The sequence below is a fragment of the Frankliniella occidentalis genome, unplaced genomic scaffold (genome assembly GCF_000697945.3).
Source record: "Frankliniella occidentalis isolate FOCC.00 unplaced genomic scaffold, Focc_3.1 Scaffold85, whole genome shotgun sequence".
Taxonomy (NCBI): Eukaryota; Metazoa; Arthropoda; class Insecta; order Thysanoptera; family Thripidae; genus Frankliniella; species Frankliniella occidentalis.
The window spans coordinates 76475-100197 of NW_026267214.1; the positions used below are offsets into that span (position 1 = coordinate 76475).

The 23723-nt window shown below is 52.1% G+C and overlaps 2 protein-coding genes and 1 long non-coding RNA gene across 6 annotated transcripts in view; 1 reads left to right on the forward strand and 2 right to left on the reverse strand.

The window, feature by feature from the left end:
• LOC113210900 (uncharacterized) overlaps nt 1–17091 on the reverse strand; it is an 88234-nt gene extending 71143 nt beyond the window's left edge. Inside the window, exon 1 of the long non-coding RNA XR_008011327.1 lies at nt 16711–17091. This is a non-coding gene — a long non-coding RNA (uncharacterized LOC113210900). The remainder of the gene's footprint in view (nt 1–16710) is intronic.
• On the forward strand, nt 2649–6519 carry LOC113210903 (uncharacterized). Of its 2 annotated transcripts, none has more exons than XM_052269186.1 (3): nt 2649–2714; nt 6016–6105; nt 6186–6519. In XM_052269186.1, exons 1-3 carry the CDS (start codon nt 2664–2666, stop codon nt 6429–6431), a joined length of 387 nt encoding a protein of 128 aa, XP_052125146.1. In that variant the 5' UTR covers nt 2649–2663; the 3' UTR covers nt 6432–6519. The 2 variants fall into 2 exon arrangements, with proteins under 2 accessions (XP_052125146.1, XP_026284879.1); XM_026429094.2 differs by lacking the exon at nt 2649–2714 and adding an exon at nt 5316–5482.
• On the reverse strand, nt 7589–8862 carry LOC113210902 (uncharacterized). Of its 3 annotated transcripts, XM_052269185.1 has the most exons (4): nt 8704–8862; nt 8390–8620; nt 7922–8193; nt 7589–7812 (listed from the first exon to the last, which is right to left on the reverse strand). In XM_052269185.1, the coding sequence occupies exons 1-3, from the start codon at nt 8752–8754 to the stop codon at nt 7948–7950; spliced, it is 528 nt and encodes a 175-aa protein (XP_052125145.1). In that variant the 5' UTR covers nt 8755–8862; the 3' UTR covers nt 7589–7812; nt 7922–7947. The 3 variants fall into 3 exon arrangements, with proteins under 3 accessions (XP_052125145.1, XP_026284878.1, XP_026284877.1); XM_026429093.2 differs by lacking the exon at nt 7922–8193; XM_026429092.2 differs by having other exon boundaries at nt 7589–8193.
• Nucleotides 17092–23723: the final 6632 nt, after the last annotated feature.

The window sequence follows — 23723 nt, forward strand, 5'->3', positions numbered from 1 at the left end:
CCCCGCCCCGCCCCGCCCCGTCACGCCTTTATCCCGGCAGGGGACCCACGGCCCGCTGGTGATAATATTAATTCGCCTCTGCTTCCCGGAGAAAAGAGGCTCTCTGCCGCCCTCTGAGGAAATAGGGGGGAAAAGTTGGACCCGTGCAGAAATAGGTGGGTGGAAGGTGGACATGAAAGTCTGACGAAATCTTAAAGAGTTAATTCCTCCAAAGATACGTGTTTCAGCACCGGACCGCGACTCAAGTCCCTCCATAGAGACGCTTGCGACAGAATCCGAGATATTGCAAAGGTAACGGGCAATGCTTGTCAAGGAGTAACAACACAATAGGTGCGAGAATTGATTAAATTGTGCCCAATTTATGAGGGTTAGCAGCGCGCACCTCTCGCCTTGCGCAGGGGTGCCCCGGGGCGGCGGTAACAGCAGCAGCAGCAGCAGCACGTAACGCATGCCTAAAACCATTCCCTTTGATGCGATTAACGGGAGATCCGACACAAAACCGGGCGTCGTGATCCCCAAACCCGTCGCGCCGCCACCCTCCGCGCTGTCAGCAGCGAGGCCCGGCGAGGCCCCACCACCTCCTTCCTCTCATTACCAATGCCTTCATATGCAGAGAGCCCCACACGGCCCAGTAATCCCAGTCATTCCAACGCCGCTTTGATCAGCCTCTTCACTTTTACGGCCGCCGCCCCGCGCCTTCGTTACGTTAAGTTACACTCACTCGAAATTGGCTGCACGACTCTGCCGCGAAATACAGAGAGAGTTTGCGCCGTGCTCCTTAATGAATATGGTCATCTTGCAAACCGATGTTTTAAACGCTACATGACATGCTGGTCCCATCTCGCTAACTGATTAGTTTAAAAAGTGCAAACATTTCTAACGAAAAATAAAATTGAAGTAATTAATCTCGATAAGACTGCTGATTTGATTCACGTTAAGGAGCGAATTTTTAGTTTTCCGGACTTTGGGTAGTTTTCTAACCGGAGTAGGCATGAGGGAGGACCGACATCCCCAAAAGGTCCGAGGCAGGCAGGAAGAGGAACTGGGGGACCGAGCGGGTGGGGGCGGAAAGGGCTGAAGGTGGGTCTGCCGCTGAGGCTGCACTATAATTAATAGCGAGTGACAAATCATTCCGCCGCATAACCAACCATATGAACTACAGTGTAACATATCGCATGCATCACGGCATACGCAGCGACCAGCAACGGGGCAGATTTATCGACATTATAAACTCACTCCCTCAACTATGCCAGCCGACCATTCCATGCAAACTGCGATAGTCTTACGTCCCGAGCACATTACTGTGACAGAGAGAGGGAGAGATGGAAGGAGGGAAGGAGGGAGAGAAGAGGGGGGTTCCCTAAAACAAGGTACCGTAAGGAATCAACATTGCCTTCGACAAAAAGCAACTTTCAGAAGCCTTGATGTGCTGACAACGCGTGCTTTTGATGGGCTAGATCTTCAAAGTCTCAAACCTCGCTGCTGCAATGAGCCCCGCCGTGATCGACATGTGTCAGGAGTGGAACATAAATCAAGGCACCGCAAGATTTGGACCGAAAGCGATTGGCGCAGCGCGTCGGACACAATAACTCATAAACTCGCAACTAAACGATGGTAAGCACCATGGGCCTACACCCCACTGTTTAGAACACGTCTTTCGTCTTCAATCTTCGACACACGCAACCGTCACAGCGAGGGGCATTGAAACGCCACATACGGCAGCAAACAGCAAGATGAGCGGAATGCATCTTTTGTTTCGCGCGCAACAACGTAAAATGACGTAATATCGAAACACGTAATGGGCAGGAGGGGCTCCATTGCACATTCATGACCGGCAAATCCAAAACGGGGTGGACCGGGCTGGACCGGGCAAGGTAGGTAAGCGCGTCAAATTTATAGATCCGCGGGTCTGTGGACCCGCCCCACCCTGCCTGGCCCTGCCCCGGTCGGGCCGACCAAAGGCTTACACACATTCCATTTAATTCTGGCGACGCCAAAAGGACACTGGGCTGGGCGGCGGGGCGGGGCGGGGCGTCGGACAGACGGACCGAGAGCGGGCGAGGCGGCCGCCAACCGTTTCGGCGCAACACCGATTGTTATAGAAAACCATAACAATTAATTATTGTTATTATAACAGTTCTAATTATTGCCGCCGCCGCGCGCCAAGGGGAGCAAGTGCGAAGAGAAGGGGGAAGCGCGACGGACTCCATGTGTGTGAGAGAGACACCGCGTGTAACATTAGAGAGCCCTAACGTCCTCCAAAGATTTATTCCCGGGTAATAATGACATCTTCCGTCCTGCGCCCCAGCCGGTCCTTCTCTCTCTCTCTCTCTCTCTCTCTCTGTCTCTCTCTCTCGCCAGAGCCCAGGCATCGCTTATTGTTGTCCGATGCCATAAACCAAAGTTTTGTCCCGCCCACCCCTCCGGGCCCGCCGCACTGTCGCCCCGTGCCCTACTCCTACTCATGTCAGCCACTTTCCCCCCGTGAGGTTCAGGGTTCAAGGTTTCATGACCCTCTCACACCAACGGAATGAATGACTTGCATTCGAAAACTACAATTCGACAGGCGCACTTCATTAGAGATTCAGGGCGGGGTATGAAATGGTCGACGCTTGCCGAAATGTGCCATTCGAATCAATCCGAGTGCCAGTCAAACCTTCACCATGGTCAGCAAGGTTGTCAACGTCGCATCCGTCGCTCTGTGCTGCGCACAGGTGAGTACACCCCAAAGAATGTGTTCCCAATCCAAGAATCGTTTTAAGACTTGTTTTAAGTCCTACTTGTTCCTTAAAACAAGAAATGGGTCTCAAAATTTTAAGTGCGATTCTTGAATTGAGAACACGTATATGTGGGGTGTAACGTTTAGCTTCCCAACGATGTTAATAAGGTCATGCTAATTATCTGTACGTCAAAGGCGTACAAATTTGTATGTGTGCCTAAATCTTGACAAGAGCTAACTCTTAAACGAATGTTTTATAGGCGCTGGCTGCTCCTCGCAAAGAGAAGCTGGAACTGGAGAGCGCAAACCTCAACATAAAAGTCAAGTGCACTAAATCAGTGGTCAAGGTAAGCATCAAACAGCATAAATTGAGTCGACCATAGGAATGCTACAGCACCACTTTTCACTTGCCACTTCTACATCACTTCGCTCAGGCCGTCAAGGTGGTGACGGACGCCCGAGGGGGCCACGACTCCCGCAATCCTGTGTACAGATGGAAGTGTAAATCCCATTGCAATCCGTGTAATACTTAACCAAATTTTGAAAATTTATCACTAAATTTCATCTAATTGTCCAAATTGAAAGGTTATTGCCACAGAAATTCACGTGTATTCTCTCAAAACTCATGTGTAATCCCTGTAATCACGTAATCCTGTGTACATCCTAAATCGAAGTGGTGGCCCCCTCGCGGACGCCTTTGAAATCTATACCAAGTTCAGAACAATCTACAAGCACGGCCAAACAGCGAGGGCTGTCTGCAAGTTTAACGAGAAAGCCACCGAGGAGGCGATCGAGGTGTGCATCAATTGCGCTACGCCCCCCCCCCCTCCCCAACCACAATTCGCGCCAATGTAACTTAACTTGTAATGCAACCTATGTAACTCAACTTGGAGCAGACGAGCACAGCAGACTTTCAGAAACATTTGAATAAAATTATGGCTAGATTTAAAAAAGACAAAGAAACCATGGGGTGCAAGCCCGTTTGAAAAGCGAATGACTTCTCTCCAGGGATGGAAACGGTAATGAAATTATATTATTGCCTTTTTGGCTCCTGTTCAAAAACTACGGGCCTTGATGAACTTTCGACACCATGCCGCAATATATTAGAAAAGGCTCTATCTCAGCCAAACGGAGTTGCCCACAATATTTGCTTTTCTGGGGAGATGTGGCCACTTTTTCGCAAGAAATTATATTAGGGTGCCGGTAATTTAATTTCTTAGATAAAAGTTGCCACAACTCCTAGGTTAAGCACATATTGCGAACAACCCTGATGGGATCAGATGAATCCTTTTCTACTCTACCAATGCACGGTGTCGAAAGTTAATTAAGTCGCATAGCTTTTGAACAGGAGCCAAAAAGGCGATAATATAATTTCATTACCGTTTCCATCCCTGCTTCTCTCCACGATATCCGAAAGTGTGGCACTGGGCAAAGGATTTACAAAATATTTTTTTTCAAAATCCGCGACCCGAATGTTAACAGTTTTCTGACATGTACCCATATCAAGATTATACATTAAGTCACAGTTATCTGGGCTGGCAGTGCGAGTTACGTCAACATTCACCCGGCATTATAAAGAAAACTCCCTATTTAGTTAGAAGAGGTCCGATAGTTTCAAATGATGTGCCAATTCTATTAGTATACCTCAAATGCTGAGGAAGGTCCTGAAAGTTTCCAAAAACATTCGGGAGGGGTAACTGAGACAATCACCTAGAAATATCAGAACCTGTTTTATTTTACCATTTTATTTGCGGCTCGTAGCTACGAGCATTTAGGTCTCTCTAAACCAGCAGGTGCAAAATTTGCACACCAACGTGTGCATGTCATGGTGCATTACATGGTGTCCAACTAAAGATGCACACTTGCAAATTTTAGACATTTTGTAAACGTCTAAATTTTTAACACTTGGACACACCCTCAGTTCGTTTCAATCGATGAAAACAATATAGTGTGCAGCTGCAAGACTTTTCGAAAATGTCAAAAGTTTGACCACCAATTGACGCACAAGCTAGTTTCACACCACATTGTGTCTAAAGTTAGCACACTTGAACTTATACATCAATTAACGTGCACAAAATTAAACACTCCACTGAAAAGGTAGGCCGAATTTTCACGTGGGCTCGGGTTTGTTGAAAGTCTGTTTTGCAAACATATTTATTTATGGAAATTAGAATATGACACCCCTCTAATGCAGGCGCGGTATAAGGGGGGGCGGGGGGCGATTCCCCCCCCCCCCTCATTACCATCGTCTCTAGTGAGCCGAAAGAAAGGTAGGCAATTTGTGCTACAACCCCCTGTATGTAGGCAACCCACAGTGCATGCCCCCCCCCCCTGTCGCCCCCTCCTTATACCGCGCCTGCTCTAATGAAAAGTATTCACATAAAGTTTGGTCTTTCAGTCCGTTTTAGGGAGCTGAAAACAGAACCGAACCCTAAGAAGCGTCGGAAGCAACCTTCGTTTTTACAGTGTAGTTAAAGCAGTGTTTACCCTAACCCCTACCTTCTCCCTGTTCAAGTAGAACAGCCCCTAGCAGACAGTTCGGCGAGATTTACAAACGCTATCGTACCCAGTCAGTGCTTGTCCGATGTTCGGCAGCAAAAACTACCACTCGACAGGCGCACTTCATAGAGATTACGAGCAAGGGCCGCGCTATAAAACGACTCCGGCTGCCCGAGATGAGCCATTCGAATCAATCCGAACCAAACCTTCACCATGGTCAGCAAGGTCGTAATCGTCGCCTTCGTCGCTCTGTGCTGCGCACAGGTTAGTAACGCGCAGCTTCCACTAGACTATGTAAATTGGGCAACTGTACGTCAATGCGTGGACCACCCAAAACCAAACCGCCTCATGGCAAGTAGGGACTCCACGCTTTTAAATGCCTGAACTGATAAAAGATTTTGAACCATGTCCTCCAAGACGTTCTTTAAAATTTCGTAAATGTTGGCAATATTTTAAAAACTATGGGTCCTAGGGACATTCCGCTGGCATATTATTGTTCCTTGGTTCATTCTGCAATCGGAGCCACCTAGATGGCAATCTCGGACAAAAACTCTGGTCATAACGCAAAATGCCCAAGATGCCTGCAAAATCTCTAATTTGCCCACTGTTACGAAAGTAAATTTTTCTACAGGAAAACGCTTTGTTGCACTTTTTACGATTGAGTCAGGAACATGTCCACCGAATATCAGCCAAATCAGACACCGTCTAAGGCACGGACTGCCCTTCTTAATATAAAAATATTGTTGAAAGTGTGGGTCTTGACAAGTTAGATCTAACATTTCAACAAATGTCTCTAGGCGCTGGCTGCTCCTCGCGAGGAGAAGCTGGAGCTGGAGAGCGCAAACCTCAACATGAACATCATCAAGTGCACGAAATCAGTGATCAAGGTAAGCATCAACAGCGTTGCCTGTCCCGACCAAACCCAGCTACAGCACCAATTTTCATTTGCCACTTCCACTTTACTCAGGCCGTTGGAGTTGTGAAGGACACACTCGCCGTTGTTAAAGACTTCACGACCATCGTCAAGAACGGTCAGGCCGCGAAGGCTACCTGCAAGTCTAACGAGGCCGCCACCGCCGAGGAGATCGAGGCCTGCGTCAACGCCGCCAAAACCGCAGAGATCAACGAGATCTTCGCTGAGGTCAATGTTGCTGTCCAGAAGGCTGCAACCGCTTACGAAGAAATCAAGGACGTCATCGACGAGTGCACTTAAATCTCTTATCACCCTCATTCCCTCCACCACCCCCTTCCACACCAATGTTTTAAGGCTTTATAAAATAAAATTTATGTTTGCAAGTCAATTGTAAAGTCATTATATCAAAAATTATATTGATCCACTATTATCCAGGAGTGCGAGTTACGTCAACGTCTATAGTTACGATTTTAGCATACGCTGGACAACGTTCAAGCGCTAAAAGGCACTTACTCGGATTAGTAATTCTACTACCGCTCGGCAATGTTGATATTAATGTGCGCTGGATAAAATGTCTGTTACGGTTTTTGACTACTTGGGGAAAGTGTAGGGACTTTTGACGAGGGCAACGCTGTAAATACAAGGGTAGGACGAGAAGAGTTTTAATGCTCACAAAGACCTCACCACTTATCTCCTGTAAATACATTTAACTATCAAAGTGAGCTAAATTTAATTACCTTTGAACATTATGATTTTCCGAAGGCATTAAAACGCAACACCCTTAAAAACGTATTCAGTTTAACCTTTGTTTTTCGAGTGAAGTCAAGGAATTACGGCATTTCTTCGATTCACAAAATCTAATCTCAACGGATGAAGCTTCTAAATTAAAAAAGTTTTTTTTTGCTTTCTGAGTAGGTGTCACATTTTCCTTTACGTGAAAATTCTTAGTTTATACTGTGTATTCTCTCATTCTAGGCTTCTAATTGCGAGCACTGAGGTCTGTAAAGTAAAAACCTAGCGAGCAAGTGGTTCAAACTGTTGAAATTATTTTGTGATTTCCTAACATTTGCTCGATACGGAGGAACTGTCCAATCACAACACTTCTTTACAGTCCAAAAACGTGCATTTTGATAGTGTTTTAAAATTGTAGACCAGTTGTAATAGGTACTTTTCAGGTGAATCAAATTATGATAACTAAGAAGCGTTGTGATTTCCCTAAAAATCACGCAGTTTTGTCAGCCTTAACACAGCAAATTCTTCGTGAAGTTCTGACTTTTTTGAACAGTGCAGTCTTACTACGGTACGGTGCCTGGCGAATAACCGCGAATCACCCACTTGGAGTCATTCGGTGGTGTATTTTACAAACCAAATATCGAATATTATCGATAATCAATGGAATTTTTTATAAAGACACGACGAAAATGGGCGGAAAATTTAATAGATTATGAAGACGTATCTCTATTTCATGTATTTTTTTATTCAGTATTTACAGTTACGCCAGAAGGTCAGTGCAATCAGTGTAAGTTATGATCGGGTCAATTAGCAAGTCGATCCCGGAGTTCCAGAGATTCGAGACAATATTCTTCTTACAGATGACGGGGTCCGGTTGGCCTTGGCAAATCGTATCCGCGTGGAAGTAGTTCCAAACCGAACTTACTGCCGTCTTCGCGTCAAAGCCCCACTGCAGGCAACACATAGTGGTTGGTCAAGCCACAATCTAAGTTTTTGCAAAAGCTCAAATGTAGCGGACGAGTCATTTATTAGTCATGACAATGGAATTGCACTTATACCATAAAACATTTGGTGCTTTATTTACTTAAACGATGCTAAGGCAAGCCTTCAGAGAGAAAAGAGTGGTTAAGGACTTGATAACAGTGGGGAGAATCTTGCCCTTGGCGGCAGCATGGGCGACCTCATACGCCTTCGTGGCCTTCTCGTTGCAATCATCAGTGGTTTCGGGTGCAGTAGGGGTCTTGCACGCTTCCTTAGCATCATTGAGATCCTTCTTGATTTTGCTGAACTCATCCACCAACTGCTTTACTTCCTTAGCTTCCTTGAACACCTGTCAACGAGGGGAGGAAATCACTGCTTAGATGTACAAATTGCTAAGAGATTCACATAACAGTACATATTGATTGAATCAGTTCAGATCTTTAAATGTCAGGTTGAAAAGGGCACAGGCACTTCTACTAAAACTAATTTTACAGCCTTTGAACGCCAAGCAGGTATTTCCCCCTCGTTGCCCACTGTCTACTTACGCTGGTGAGGGCGGTGATGCAGGTGAAAATATTCCTAGGAGCTCCGAGTTTGTGGTTGCTGTTGGAGACCTCGAAAGCCTGAGCACTCATTTTTTCCAGGGTCATCACCAAGTTGTCAAGGACGGCATCCACATCCAGGTTGTCAAGGTCAAACTGGTCAAGGTCGAGCTCGAACATCTGCTGCTGCTCAGCCCAGGGTAGAGGACGAGCGACGCTAGCCGCGGCGATGCCCTAAATAGAAATGTGATAAATGCGGCACACCACACAAGAGCTCCGAAAAATAAGTGTGGAACACCCTTCTTTAGGTATTGTACCTGGAAGCAGCAGATGGCCGCGACGGCGACAAGGATGATTTTGGCGTTCATGTTGACGTTGATGATCGACTGAAGGGCGACGGTCGATACAGTTCTTTTTATGTGCCACGCAACCGCAATCTTATCTCGAGAGTACCGGGAATGGCTAAGGACTAGAGGATCTTTTCACCAATTGAATCAATCGGGTCGCGAAACACAGTTGAGAATTGCGTTAATTTTGGTAATTCAGTTCACTCGGTGTATTTTGGGGCCGCTTGGTTCCCTCCCTCGGATTCAGCCAGCCCTCTTATACAGCAGCTGTCCAGCTTACATCCGATTCGAGTCCAAGGCTGCAAGTGATGGTCTCTTCCGACCCCACCTCATCCAAGTTGAGACACAAATCTTTCATAATGGCTGTTACTATCGTTGGGCCAAGTGCCGAGCTAGGCCTAGTGGCTATACTATCACGCACGACGTACCAAAGGTATGACAAAACAGGGTGCCATGGACGCGAGTTTTGACAGACATCCTAGCAAGGGGAAACAAAACTATGTCTCTCTGCTGCTTTGCACTGAAGAGATGTTTCGGGGCGCGCTGAGCGAAGGTACATGACAGGAAATATGAGAAGGAACGGGCCAGCTTGGTTTGCCGGCAAGGAGGGTCAGGCGGAGGGGGAGGGCACATAAAGGGGGAACGAGGCACAACAAAATAGAATAAATGGAAATATTCATTTGTAATAACGTGTGTCACGTTTCGCCGTGGAGGGCGTGGAGGGACCCTGGCACATCAAATCCTATTTGAGCGCCCAGATGATGACCACCTGCCTGAATAAATATCCATCTGCAGATGCGAGCGCGCGTGCCTGCGCCTTATTGCTTTAACCTTCGCCTTATGAACACCTCGCCGTACAAAGCATGATACCTTCGCTCCGCGTCCTACAGATGGCAAGAGCGGGTAGGCAGGCTGCGATGGAACACTACGAGCCCACACCACGAGCACCATCGAAATGACGCCAGCGTTCGATTCCAGTTTGATCCGACTTTGAAATGAAATTTCCGACTTGGCAAGGCCGAGCCTGTGGGGGCGGCGGACGTGGCGGCGAGAAGGTGCCCGTAACTTCTCATGTACAACTCTGTCCACAATCTGGCCGGCATGGCGCGGCGTGGCGCGGCCTTCAGGGACCCACGGCACGGCCTTTAGGCACACGGCCACAGGTTCGAATCCCTTCCTTTCCCTCGCTCTCCTTCGCCAGCCCTCCCGCATCTTCCCCCCTCTCCCTTTTTCTCTGCAAAGAATTTATCCACGCCGAGCGGCCATCTCGTTTCTTCTCATCCTGGAGCCCCCGGTCTAGGCCTGGCAGGGCCCTGGTCATCGTGCCAAACCGAACCGCTGACCCCAAGGGGCCGAGGGGAGGGGCAGGAGGGAAGGAGAGGCGAGGAGGAACAAGGCAAAACGGCACGGTCAACATGAGGGACCATTGTCGTCACGAATTTACCCCGATTACAATCACCACTGTTGTACCGAAAATTATCATAAAACTGCACTGTAAAAAAGTATGTTTTACAGGTTTATTGAGTGATATTTCTCATGGCTAACGATTCTTAAAACTGTGCCTCGTCACTAGCGCCCCAGTGACTCCACACTCGCCGTGACAAGCATCGCAGCCAAGAGGGCTTACGCTGTGTCCGACACAACCCCCGGCCGGCGCCTGTCTTGTGTTATTCTCTTTGAAGTGGTGAATGACTTATTTCTGTCCTTGGTCTGGTCCGGCCGGGGTGGGGTGGGGAGGCCCGACGCCCTCTGGTGGCTTTTAGGGCCCGTCACAACCCCTTAGAGGTGGCCAGGCCGCCCCTCCCCGCCCCGCCTTTGGTGTCTGACGCCGGCCGTATCGACGCAAATTACCTCCCGGCGCTCACTCCCGTGTTTCCCATTCTCTTTTCCAAACGTGGCTCCCCAAAAACTAGTCCTGGATTGTTTGGAAGGCGCCCCCTCCCTCTCCCTCCCCCACTGCGGCGATGCTGCGGTGCTCTCTCGTGTCGCTCTGTCGCTCTGTCGCTCTCAATGAGGTCCGAGGTCCGCGCGCTGAGCTAGGTGAGGTGCTCTGCTCTGCTCGGCGAGGTCCTTGGTGCGCCGGGCCGGCCGTGCCGCGGCCACCCATGATTTAGAGGCGGGCTTTGGCCGGGGATTAACAAGAGGTGAGCCAAATGCAATGCGGCCGGACCTCTGTTCGGGCCTCGGGCCGGGTCCCTTGTGGCCGGCCTTGCGTCCAGCAGCGCGCCACCAGCCGCCCGGCCGGACATTCAATCCAAATAGCATTAAGTGTTACCGGCCGGCCGGCGTGCCTCGCGCAGAGGTCCCACCGATACGCTTCACAGTGCCTCAGTACAAGACACAGTTCCCCGCCGCCCAGTCAGCAGTCAGCCGTGGCAGCGGCCTCATGTTGCGCACAGACAGTCAGTCAGGGTGGTAGGGGCCGAGCCACACATGAATTGGCCCCGCCCCCATCGGCTCCGCCCCCCGGAGGCGGCGGCAGCAGCAGCAGCCCCCCGGGGGTGCGCCGCGCCGCGCTCTGGGCCCCGGACGACTTATCCAAATTATGCGACGCTCCTCCGACTAGAGGCCTGAACACCACATTCTCCGCTCCGCCAGAGCCTTCCACCCAAGTTTGGACCACAAATCACAGGGCAGGCGATAGCGAGGAGGCCGATCACTGGGGCGGGCGGCGCGGGCCGCGAGTCAGATAATGGCACGAATTAGAGGTGCTGGCAGGCCGAAAGAAGCCGCACCAAACTTGCAGCGACAACACACCATCAGAAACAGCAGCGCGCCAGAGGGGTCGCCGGTCAAGTGTCGTGATAACGGGGCGGGGCGGGGCGGGGCGGAGCAGGGCGGGGCAACGCAATACAACTTGTGTGAACTAGGGGGGGGGGGGCTATGGCTCATGGCGCGACGACTAAACTAAAGCACAACTGAAATGAAGTCCAGGAGGATGTCTGGATTTATGGGTGTGGCCGCTGCCGCCGCTGCGCTATCCGCTGGGCTTGTCGCTCCGCATGCAGGCCTGCCGCCGCCCCGCCGCCTTCCCTCACACTTACATTACTATCTCCTAACTTGTTGTTAATAGCGACACTTGGCAATGAAATATCGGGCCGAGAAGTCGTGGCAGGTGAGGTTGCGCGCGGGCGCCTATCAGGTATGACTTAGGGCCGCACTTAATGGGTCTTACACTTCGCGCGCTGCGCCAGAGATCTTGATCAAAGTTACGTCGGCGCAGTTGATTTCAGCTTGAAATTATCTGCGAATTATCTCCAGGCGAACCTGTAGAGGCTCCTGCTGAGGCCCCGGCAGGCGGGCGTGGCACCGGCGCGGCAGCCTCGGTGTCGGCAGGGCGCCCCCGACCCCGCCCCTCCGACCATCCCTCGACTTGAGACATATATCATTGCAACCGACACCAGTAGTTTCTCGCGGTCGTATATAAACGCTCTCTGCCTCAAATCGTCGTTTGATCCGTGATCACAACTCGTGTATTTCTCGCACTCCATATTGCGTAACTGCCGGAGTCGTTAGCAACATTAATCGCCACAGAAGCAGAGTTCGAGTACTCCTTAAAGCAGTTCGTCAAGAAATTCCCCAAAACCCACTTGATCTTTTTTTTTTCTCTTTCCTTTTTTTGTCCTTCCCTTTTGGCGTTTGGTGGGGGCAATGCTTGCTTATCCACTGCTTTGTTGTCCCTTATCTAGTCGCCGAGGAGATTACATCGAGACGCGCCATAATTATCATTTTCTGCGCGAGGTGTAAACACAGAGGCACGTGCCTCGGACCGCATCGCGCAGCAATTGACTTGGCTGCTCAACTAATTAGAAAAAGAGGCTGGGGGGCGGGGGCCGCGGGGGCGGCGGGGGGGGGGGGGCGGCACACAGTCAAAGGCGTCGCTGTCGATAACCGTGCTTGAGTCGCCGCCCAGTCCCGGCCCACGCCAACAGGCTTCTAATTAGTGATTCCTTTTCGTGGGACCTCCCGGGTGTCTCATCTCGCCTTCCGACCACGCTCCGCTCGGCTCCACCCCGCCCCGCCCCGCCAGCGCCCCCCTCACAAAACAATACACTTCAGCACGAGCGCGGAGCTGCGGGGCAAACGTTAGCTCGGCAACACGGAATTTTCGACCAGGAGAAGAAAAAAGAGTGTGAGGGAAGGAATGAAAAAAAAATAAAGAGTAAAACATTTCCGCGGGGTTCTGAACCCTAAGCCGCGGGTGTCGGGGGAGGTCTTTCGGACGCGGCAGCAACAGCGGCCAGAACGGCATGGAGCGGAGAACAACGCTCTCAGGACGGGGGACGCGTTCGAAACACGGAGGGCCTCATTTTCCACGAGCCAATTGAAGGGGGGAGAAGCACTTTTCGAACGCCAGTCAGGAAGGAGAAGAGGGAGGGGGAGGAGGAGGGAGGCGACGGTCATAGGCTTCTCTCCGCACCCTGCCCACCCATTGCTGTCACGGGGGTGGGGGCGGGGGAGTGAGTGAAACACTTTGTGCCCGCGCCCTGAAGAGAGAGGGCCAGCCCGGCCCGGCCCCGAGCGCCACGGCTGATCCGTCCCCAAGGCACGGAGCGTCCATACGTTTTTCGCGCAACATTTAGCGCCAGGGTTTTCACCCCCTCCCTCCTCTACTTCTGTCCCTCTCTCTCTCTCTCTCTCTCTCTCTCCCTCTCTCGGTTAGTCTCTCTCTCCTCCCCTACTGCAGACAAGGACAGAAGCCGACTGGCGATACAGTGCGGGGAGGGGGGGGGGGGCGAAGTGTCCTCCCGGCAGGAGGAACAGGACCCGGCCGCGCTCGCCCACCTGATGGGATCGCAGTGCCGTCACTCACAATGGCCCACTACCCACCCAGAAACAAAATAAAACTGACTTCTTTGGCCTAATACCAGAAATGACAAACTCTGTCAATTCAAATGTGTACATGGTACACATTAAAGAAAGTGTACATGGCATGTATGCTTTAATTAATGTGTACATGACTATGTACACATTTATAAATGTGTACATGACCATGTACACATTTATAAATGTGTACATGCCCATGTAAACATCTTTTAAAGTGTACATACAACCGTTAGTATACATGCCATGTACACATCTTTTAATGTGTACATGCCCATGTACACATTAAAGAAAGTGTACATAGGCATGTACACATTTATAAATGTGTACATAGCCATGTACACATTAATTAAAGCATACATGCCATGTACACTTTCTTTAATGTGTACCATGTACACATTTGAGTTGACAGAGAAGACAGCAATACACGTTAAATATCGGGGGCTGAACAGGGAGCAAATGCACCATTCAGAAAAGATTAACTCCCCAGGTAGAGACCCTGAACCTGAAAAGATCCTGTAACATGGTTTGCCAGTCCTGAAAGGGCGCGTGTTCCATTTCCAGGTGAGCGTGCATTGCCGGCTGCACCTGCTCGAACAGCTGACGAGGGCGCACGCTGTACACGCCCCGCCGCCCCGCCTCCCCGCCTGGAAGAATAGACAAATACGGCTCTAATTGGCGCCATTAAGACACTCGCATTAAGCGGCGCCGCGCTCAGCCATCGCCATTAGATGGCAGATAATAACCCGCCTCTTCTGTAATGGAGCGATCCACCGCCAGATGGCGCGGCCCGGCTGAAGGCCCGGCTGAAGGAACGGCTGAAGGCCCGGCCCTCGCATGGCCGCCGCCAGACGGACGGGTAGATGGGACGAAAAGAACACAAAGAAAAAAGGCACGCGGCCCAAAACGACTCACGGACACTTGCAGTCCATCACTATCGGCACTGACGTGGGCCCCGCGGTGGGGAGGGTCCGTCCGACCAACCGCGCGGCGGCTGCGCTAGCGCCGGCGGAGACACGCGTCGTGATTGGGTGAGCTAGTGAGCGTGTGATGTGCGGGATGTGGGCCGCACTAACGGCGGAGGCGGCGGGGGCCAGGGTGGTCTTAAGCATCGCGCCGGCCCCTGTAACAGCCTGGGGCCCGGCCCGGCCCGGGCCCGCCCGCCGGCATTAGGGCCCGACCGTTTAGATAGAGCTCTGACAGCCTCATAACGACCGTGATATTGCTGTCCTTTGACTCGCATTGGATCGCGCGCGCGCGCCGGTCGGGTCGGGCCCCCCGAGCAACAACACAATCTCGTGATAACACACTAAACGCCACGCGACGCAAGCTGACAAGCCCCGGCCAGACTGTGAGGAGGTGGTGGTGTGGTGCAGGTTGCGCTCCCGTGCGCATGCACCGAGCGACCAAGCGGCGAATAGAGGCGCGGAGAAAAAACACACGCGGTTAGAAACGCCCATCATCGCCTCGAAGTCGACCTCCCTCGGCCCCGCGCCCTCCCGGACACCCTCCACGTCCGCGACCCGCTCCACACTCCCCCTGCTCCCCCTAACACGACCCATTGTTTCATTGTCGGTAATATTACTTCGCACTTCGGATCGCGCGCAAGGAATTATGCGGCCAAATACCATCGCGCCTGACTCGCGGGGCGATCAGAGACTCGGAGGCCCGCGCCCCTTTGGAGTTGGACTATTACGCGGAGGCGCCTTGTGCGGGACATCTGAGCACGTCCACTTTGTGTGAGGGGGATGGGGGAGGGGACATGGAATAGTGGGCGCCAAATCGCCAAGTGCTAGTGTTGGGAGAACAGTGCGGCCGGAAGCACACACATGCAGAACTTGCCGAGTCTTGACGCCCAACGGGTAGGCAACCCAACGCACATACGCCTTTGCGTTGCCTAACTGCAAGGCGGTTCAGACCACCCTCTGCTTTTTCTTGGAATATTTTTTGTTTTGATTTTTTTTCAAGATAATTTTCTATTTGTACTTTTTTTTTTCAAATTGAAGCGAAGCGATTTTTTAAAGACTCTATTCTACAATTTAGGAGGGAGGCAAGTGTTCATCGCGCTAATGCAAGGACTTGCAAAGGAATGGGAGTCAACGAGTGCCAACTACTCGAGGCGATATAGGTGCGGGTGAAGGGGTGGATGGGGGAGGGTGGGGGTGCACGGCTGGGCTGGGCGAGGAGGCGGCGTCTGGGGGGCAGAACAGCTTGTATATAACGTACAACTGATTCAGTACTGGAATCGCGAGCAGTGCTGGTCCGTCATAAACAACAAGAGGCTGCGTGCCTCGGGGAGGGGGAGCGGAGGGCACAGAATGGGAGTGCGCTGCGCGCCACGCCGCGCCACGCCCCGCCACGCACGGCACCCTCAAGTATCAGGTCCTTTGCAAGTTGGTCGCGCATTTTATACGAACCTACATTTTGCGCCAGGGAACAAGAAAGTCCGATACATTTACAGTCTGCGCGTTCTGCTTCTGACTTATTTCCCCTAGCGCGGGCTGGAGGTGCGCCGTGGTAGTACACTGCGCGGGAGGGGGGGGGGGGCGCAGTAGCCCGTAGACTTAATTCGCCTTTAGCATAGAGAATAATACCCAGAGAGGCTTAAATGGGGAGTATGGGTGCCAGGCCCGTTGCTCTGACCTCGGGGACGACGCGGCGGCGGCGGAGGGCGGAGGCCGCGGATGGGTGGAGAGGCAGTGGAGGTCTTGCCAAGCGGGGAGCGGGGTGGCCGTGCCGAGCCGAGGCCCTGCCGAGCTTGCCATACCAGAATGGAGCAGACCGCTGCACTTGTTTATCACTGCAGGCTGCCATCCACACGTGCGCGCAAACGTGTCCACGGCGGCGGGTGGTGGGGGAGGAGGGGGGGAGGCATCCCCATGTTGTGGGGCAATCCCTACATGTGATGATTTGCGTGGCAAGTTCCATACACTGCCACATTGGCCCGCCATACCGCCTCGAACCCCCGCCCCTCGCCATCCTCCCGAAACACCCCCACATGCACCCAACGCCCACATACAGGCTGTCACCGTCAATAAGATGTAAGGGGGCGGATGTAGCACTGTGCGAATGCAGGGGTTGAGGGGGGGGGGTCATCGTTTCTAAGATTTGAGATAGAAAATGCTTCGTACACTGTGTGTAATATTTACTTACCACTCACCGACGAACAGGTTTGAGGTTAGGATGGCATAGACGTGCGAGGTTATTCCGATGACAACCAAGGACGTCTCTCTGTTTCAACACTTAACACATCGGAACACGTCAGATAACGGTTGCTGGCGACAAGTAGACAAAACGACACATTGACCCGGCAGAACAGAAGTCACGACACTGTAAACACACCGGAGTCGGCACGGCTCAGCGGCAGACCCGCACGCTAGTCTTCCCAGCGAAAGAATAGTGAAGTGCGGAAGGCGGATTCCGTGACTCTTTTCCCCCACTACTCAGTTTCCTGTGGACTGATTGGTGAGAACTGAGTAGTGGGGGAAAAGAGCCACGGAATCCGCCTTTCGCACTTCACTATTCTTTTGCTGGGAAGACTAGCGCACGCACAGCTGCTCGAGCCTCGAGCGACACTGACCTCGGAAGCGCAACAAACGAGACAGCTGACAGTCGCTCAGGCAGTCAACCGAGTCAACCCGCCCAGCACGCCGACCCGAGTCACTTTTAAAGGAACTAGAATTTAGGTCTATGTTTTGATGCACAATTCCGTTAACTCGAGAGAAAATCGAGCGAACGAAACGTTGAGCAGTGCTCTCGTCTCTGCGTCTCGACGCATCGGTCGGTGAGAGCGCAGGGCAAGGCTGCGGGAGGGGGGAGGAGGGGACTGACTGATGTAGCAGCGGACGCCAGGCAGTTATTCTGAGTTATTGGCAGCTCCAGAGAGATTGCTTTGAGTCGACCACAGAAGCGATGGAGGCGGGAGGGATGCGGCGGATGTGGCCGCTCTTGCACGCTCGCAAGCAGCGCCAGCCGGCCCCCGGCCCTGGCTGCCCCGCCCGATTAGTTACGTCCCCCACGACCGACAGAAAAATTTGGGCGGAAGGTCATTGTCGGGAACGAGCTCAAAAATTTCATCCTTCTTCCTGAAACCGTGACATTTTTAAAGTGTACACTAGATAAATAATGGTCACTAAGAGCTACTTTTTCTTTTGTACATAACTACGTACAATTTATCTTAGATGATTGTGTACAATGCCGTGCGTAATTACGTGCAATGTGCATTAGTAATGTATGACAAAAAAGTACATAATCCAGCAGTGTGTAGAACGCAGTGGCGGTGGCGTCTGGCAACCAGAGCGGTGCGCTGGGCGTTGGGCTCGTAGCTCAGCTCAGTGGCCTTTTCGTATCCTTCCCCGGGGTCGACACTCCGACTCCCGACATTCCGGCGAATTTCAACGTCGACTGCATTTCTCTGGCCCTCAGTGGCCCCTTCCCGCCCCGCGGCGGCGGGCTGCAAGGCGTCCTCCTGGGATTTATGAATATGTGTTCCAAGTCATTGGGCTTTGGCCCGCCCTGAATGACAGCGCATCCACACATCACGACGCGCGCGGGTCGCGTCCGGGTGGCCGGAGGGCTGCGGCCCCGCCGGGCGCCCTGGCCCCTGCTCGCTCCCCCGCGGGAGACTCGAGGGAGAGACTCGCTCCGCCGTCTCCCTCCCCCGTCAACGATATTGACCCAGAGACTTACTATAAATAAGTCGAGGCTTGGCAGCCGGCGACGCGGCCGGCGCCTGGATCGGACGAAACGTTGAGGAACGGTCGGAAAGGGTATCGGAGAGGAAAGAGCGAAGTTAAGTTGGGGGGGGGGGTAGCAGCGAGGGGCGCCGGAGGAGCTACTGGCGGGCTGTGATACGTGTCAGCGGTGCTGGCGTCGGGCGGAGCAGGGCGGACCAGGGAGCCCCGGTTTGATTTAAGGTTATGATCTCCAATCCCTCCCGACCAGCCCGTGGGCCAACCCGTGGGCCAACCAGCAGCCAGCGGGATGGCCCCGTGCGTGGGCGAGCAGGCCACGTCGCTCGCACGCGCTGGCTGCGTTCGGCAGTGTTTCCGCTTCCCCAACTAAAGATATAAGACTTCTCCCTTTTTTAATTTGTGTGGTTTATGTAAATAGTTTCAGCCAATCGTATGAGGTGTCTGATTCTCGATTTGAATTGTAGGCCTACAGTATTTTCAAGAGGGGTAATACTCTTAAAGTACTGTGCCCACCGGAAAATGAATGTGTTTGTATTACTCGCATTCGCTGTCAGTTTTCGCAGTGTCGGTCCACGGTGAGCCCTGCTCCCCAGTCAGGGCCTCGCCGGAGAGGGTGGTTCCGAGGACGACGCGTGGGCAGCAGCTGTCAGCACCGCGCCCCGCCACCACGCCCCGCCGGGCCCGGGGGGCGAAGGTTGAGTTCTGGCGGCCGTGAGGAGGGCCGGCGCCGGGCGCTGAAGGCCGCGGACACGGGCGGAAAGTACTTAATTCGATTCCCATCTCGGACAAGGGTTGACGCTTTAGAACGTAAGGCCTAATGGCTGGACGCCGGCGGCCGGAAGCCTTCCGCCCGTCCAGGAGGGCGCAGCGCGCAGCCCGTCGCCCCGTCCACCGGGGCAGGCATCCGAACCTGCTCCAGAAACGAAAACTGACCGTGCAACGAAACGCGCCGCGGCCTTCAAAAGTACTGATCTGTCCGACCACCAGTCGGTTTTGTTATGGATCGGGCCGGGCTGGACATCAACGGATGTGATGGTCTTGTCCAGGTATAAAACGCGCTTGTCTTCTATGCTGTATTTGTGTACGGGAGATGTTCGTTACTTTGCGGCAGGTTTGTGGGTTGGTATACTTCAGCACCAGCGGCGGCTGCCCTGCCGAGCGTAACGCACTGCCCTCCGTCGTCCACCGTGGGGACAGCAAAGTGGACGCCGTGGACGGCCGCAGACGCAGCCCCCCCCCCCCCCGCTCTGTCAGTGTAATGAGGAAGGAGCGGGCCAGAAATTAACTACGACGGCCGAAACCGAAGCTTTTCGACTGTCCCGTCGCGCGGGCTGCGCGGGCGCGCTCGGGTCGGGTGGTGGTGCTGGGGGTGTACTTTAATCCGTCAAGCCGGGTGAGCCGGACCCGCCTCGCCTGGCCGGCCGCCGCTGCCCGCGGTCCGCTCCGGTCCTGCCCGACACGACAAGATGCAAAGTGAAGACCGGCCACCCCTCCCCCTCCCCCTCGGGCCAGCGTGGACCGCCCCTGCCCCACGGAACACACAGAAGCAGAGGTTCCACTGGGATAGGCCGGCCCCGACGAATGCCGTACTGGAAGGGTCGGCAACCTAAGACGAGAAACTGGTGACGGTTTCCTGTCGTATTTTTAGTTTAACGATAAAGTACCACAAAGTATTCTCGTTTCCCTCATAAGTACACTATTCCACAATAACACAAACACCAACAAAAGGAAAAATACGCATTTTAACTATTTTGCCCCGGTGGCCACCTGCTGTGGTGCTCGGGAGGTTGGCAGCAGTACCAGTGCGCGGTGAAGGAGATAGGCAGATGCGCCCACTTCGAGATTTGAACGCTTTTTAATAAGCGATTGTGATGTTTGTTGGTCGAAATGAATATGAAAATCTTATTTTTAGAGCTGCAGGACTCATTTTGCAAAGTTTGAGAAATGTACGCTGAGGGGAAACAAAAGTCATTTCTGTAACGGCTTACGTGTTGAAGAGAGGGGTTGTTGGGGGTAGGGGCAGATGACAAGGTCAGTGAAAATTGAAATCTAACTACTGATTCTGATCCCTCTTTTTAAAAGAAAATGAAACTTTTTTATTACCTAATGCAACTAGATTTGAAATAACAGAGATTGGCATGAAAACAGGAGTCTAACTCTAGTCTCGGAACTTAATATAAAATTACTAAATTGTAAACTGTCAAAGCTGTTAAATTAAATCATGTACCTCTATTATGTTAGTAATTCGGTCTTCAACTGTGTGTCATTTATCTCTAACAATATCATAAACTAAAATCAAACGTATACCAACATTTTTCCCTGTTGAACTGCAACTGCAATTAACTAATCCATTGCACAGCCAATATCGTTACTTTGATGTTGTCAACCATTTGTTTGGTAAACCAGTCAGACTTGTATTCTCTTACAGTAGTTTAGTTAGAATATGTTAAGATAAACAAGTATTTTGTACAACAGCACCTTTTTTTCATTTCTAAAATTATTATAATTTTATTCCTTGCTTACGGTCTTACACATGTAGAACAAAATCAAAAGTAACGATATTGCCTGTTCAATGGATTGGGTAATTGTAGATGCAGTTTGACATGGAATGATGTTGGTTTGAGTTTGGGTTTATTTTGTGATATTATTAAAAATAAATGACACACATTTGGAAGACTGAACCACTAACATCTAATAGAGGAACATGATTTAACAGATATGACAGTTAATTTGAAGTAATTTTACTTTTCAGTTCTGGGGCCACAGTTGGACTACACATGGGAAAGTAAACCAAAAATATCTTATAGTCTGTGACGATCAGAGGTGAAATAGGCAAGTCATGGACTCCAAACTGAAAATAAAAGTATAGTCATTTTTGACATTGTTTGTACTGTTTTGATACCAATATATCCGTTATTTCGACTCTGATTGCCTTTGGTCATGAAAAACTTTCGTTTTCTTTTAAAAAGAGAATCCGAATCAGTCAATAGATTTCAATTTTCAAAACCTCGATCGAGTCACTCCCCACTTCTTTTAAAAAGAGAATCCAAATCAGTCAATAGATTTCAATTTTCAAAACCTCGTCAGATCGAGTCACTCCCGTGCTGGTATTGTTTTCCAAGTAAAATTTGTTGTAAACGGTCATTCCTGTGAGCCGCGGAAGAAATATTAGCTCAGCGGGCGGCTGGGGAGGCCCCACGGGCACCCTCTCGCCCGCTACGCCTACCTGGCTGACCGCCGGCCGGCCGGCCGGCTGGAGGGTTTGACCGCCCCGCCCCGCCCAGTAGTTGGCCGTACTGCACTTCAGAGCGCGCTAGTAGTACGGAATTGACGCGAACCCGTAAGCTGGGAGTGGTATCTCTGCTTCTGTGTGCTCCGTGCCCTGCCCCTTAGCCGGGCTGCCAGTGTCTGTTAATAAGATTTTGAGGCGGGCCGGCCGCCGGACTGGCCGCCCGAGCCCGACTGGACCGTGCCGGACACGCACCGGGTGCGGAGTGGACAGCGGGCACCAGCGGGCACCAGCAGCGGGGAGCGAGTCCCGGGTCAAGACATGGGGAAAACAAGGGTTGGTAGAGGCACGGAAAGTTACAGCAGGAGTAAACGGTTCGAAAACCCAAATCATGCTTGGGAAAAATTCCTTCGCGCTGTGGCTCGACACGATAATTCTCCGGCAGCCGTTTTCTGCGGTTCTCTGGCCCTCTCTGGGTCCTCTCCACGGCTAAGCCAAGCGGTGCCAAGCCCACTTCGCTGTCCTGCTCACCAACCTGCCGTGGAAAGGCCTTTATTTCCGGTCAGCCAACAGCAGAATCTGCCCCTGTGAGCAAAAACTTGCGTAGTGTTTCTTACGGTCGGAGTGAAATTTAGAGTCGGGGCGAATTTTGTGCTCAGCCGCGTTGCAGTGGGAGCGCCGGCCGTCGCTGCGCCCGCGCCAGGGCGACCCAGGGAGCGCCTCTGGGCCTGACGGCACGGAACCGAGCGCCAACTTGAGACATTTGCACCCTCTGGTCGCTTCTCGAGAGCTTTTGGAAGGGCAGCTGTTTGGCTGCGACGCCGCTAGTTTGGGCTGCTTGCGCGCAGCCCGCACAGCTCGATAGGGATGGGCAGCACACGCACACAAGGCAAACCGATATACTATCAAACATAACATTACTCCTTACTTTGTTTATCAGAGAGTCCTCAGACCGGTTACAAGGTGACGACCTGACGAGTTGTCGGCGACCTGGCTTTCCCCGGGGGGGGGGGGGGACGGCGGACCCCCTTTGTCGCGGTCAGCGGACGCCATCTATCGCTGAGCGGGCGAACCTCCACAGGCCGCGCGTCACAGGGCGTTGCAGTCTCCCACACCTCAAACACTGCCCTGCAAGTGGGAGTCAAAATTCGAACTGTGGAAGATGGACTGTCGTCAAATTTGCACCACAGTCATCACTCTTGGTTCCTTTACAAACGGCAATGTTCGTATTACGAAGAATTGGGTTTGTAGGGTTTGTAACACACAAAGGATATAAGTCAGCCATATTACGAACGGTTTACGAAGAAACTTACAGTGATGGGCAGGAATAACAGAAACGCAGATTCTGAGTGAACTGGCTCATTGCCGATCCGAGGACGCACTCGCGCTTTTCGTTTGCGGAGCTGCGCAATGATCCCTGCCGCGGTCTGGAGAAGTCGCGGTCGTTTGAACAAAGTCCTGTGACGCAGGGTAGGGGGTAGGGGAGTGTCTCCAGGGGTGATAACAATTTATGGAAATGCGGCCTTCTTGCGCCTCTCTCAAATATACTAGTTTTTAATTGCTTCTCGGGGAATGAGCCCCGGAGGACAAAGGGAGGGCTGCAGGCTGCGCGGAGAGATGCACAGGCGCAGAAGAAGGTGGAGGGGGGAGCTACGTCACGTCATCCTTGTGAAACCAATAAAATAAATCATAGCAAATCAAAATTGCATACATACACAACGCATCGGTTCTATCTGGTGATTATTTGAAACGGAAATAATTTCTCCACCCTCACTCTTAAAAGCTCACGGTGATATTCACCGTGGTCTACATTGAATGTCACCGTAGGCTACGGTGCTGCAGGGTTTCACCGTAGCTTACAGTGAAATTCACCGTAAGCTTTTAAAACAGTGCTTAGGGACACGCGCCTGCATCGGCGGGAGACCGTTAAACGTGGAATTTATCCCCGGCTCGGCTCATAACTCGGAAACAAATTCGTCCCGATCGCGAGGAGCAAATCGTCATGAGTTACGCAGTTGGCCCGCGGGGGCCCGCGCGACCGCGCCACAGATTTACGGCAATTTAAGAAAGTCATAATTTGGTTCGGGGATAAGAGCGGGGTGCGTGTCCCTCACGCCATCGGCTCGCCAGGGAATTATTGGGCGGAGCGGGAAACGGTCCGGGTCGGGTGGTTACGCACACATTCTCTCTGTCTCTCTCTCTGTCTCTGTCTGTCTGTCTGTCTGTCTGTCTGTCTGTCTGTC

Coding starts and splice junctions, on each gene's coding strand:
- LOC113210903 (XM_052269186.1), top strand. CDS start 2,664: ATGGTCAGCAAGGTTGTCAACGTCGCATCCGTCGCTCTGTGCTGCGCA. Junction 2,715..6,015: donor TCGCTCTGTGCTGCGCACAG/GTGAGTACACCC, acceptor AAATGTCTCTAG/GCGCTGGCTGCTCCTCGCGA. Junction 6,106..6,185: donor GCACGAAATCAGTGATCAAG/GTAAGCATCAAC, acceptor CACTTTACTCAG/GCCGTTGGAGTTGTGAAGGA.
- LOC113210902 (XM_052269185.1), bottom strand. CDS start 8,754: ATGAACGCCAAAATCATCCTTGTCGCCGTCGCGGCCATCTGCTGCTTC. Junction 8,621..8,703: donor CGGCCATCTGCTGCTTCCAG/GTACAATACCTA, acceptor ATTTCTATTTAG/GGCATCGCCGCGGCTAGCGT. Junction 8,194..8,389: donor GCATCACCGCCCTCACCAGC/GTAAGTAGACAG, acceptor CCTCGTTGACAG/GTGTTCAAGGAAGCTAAGGA.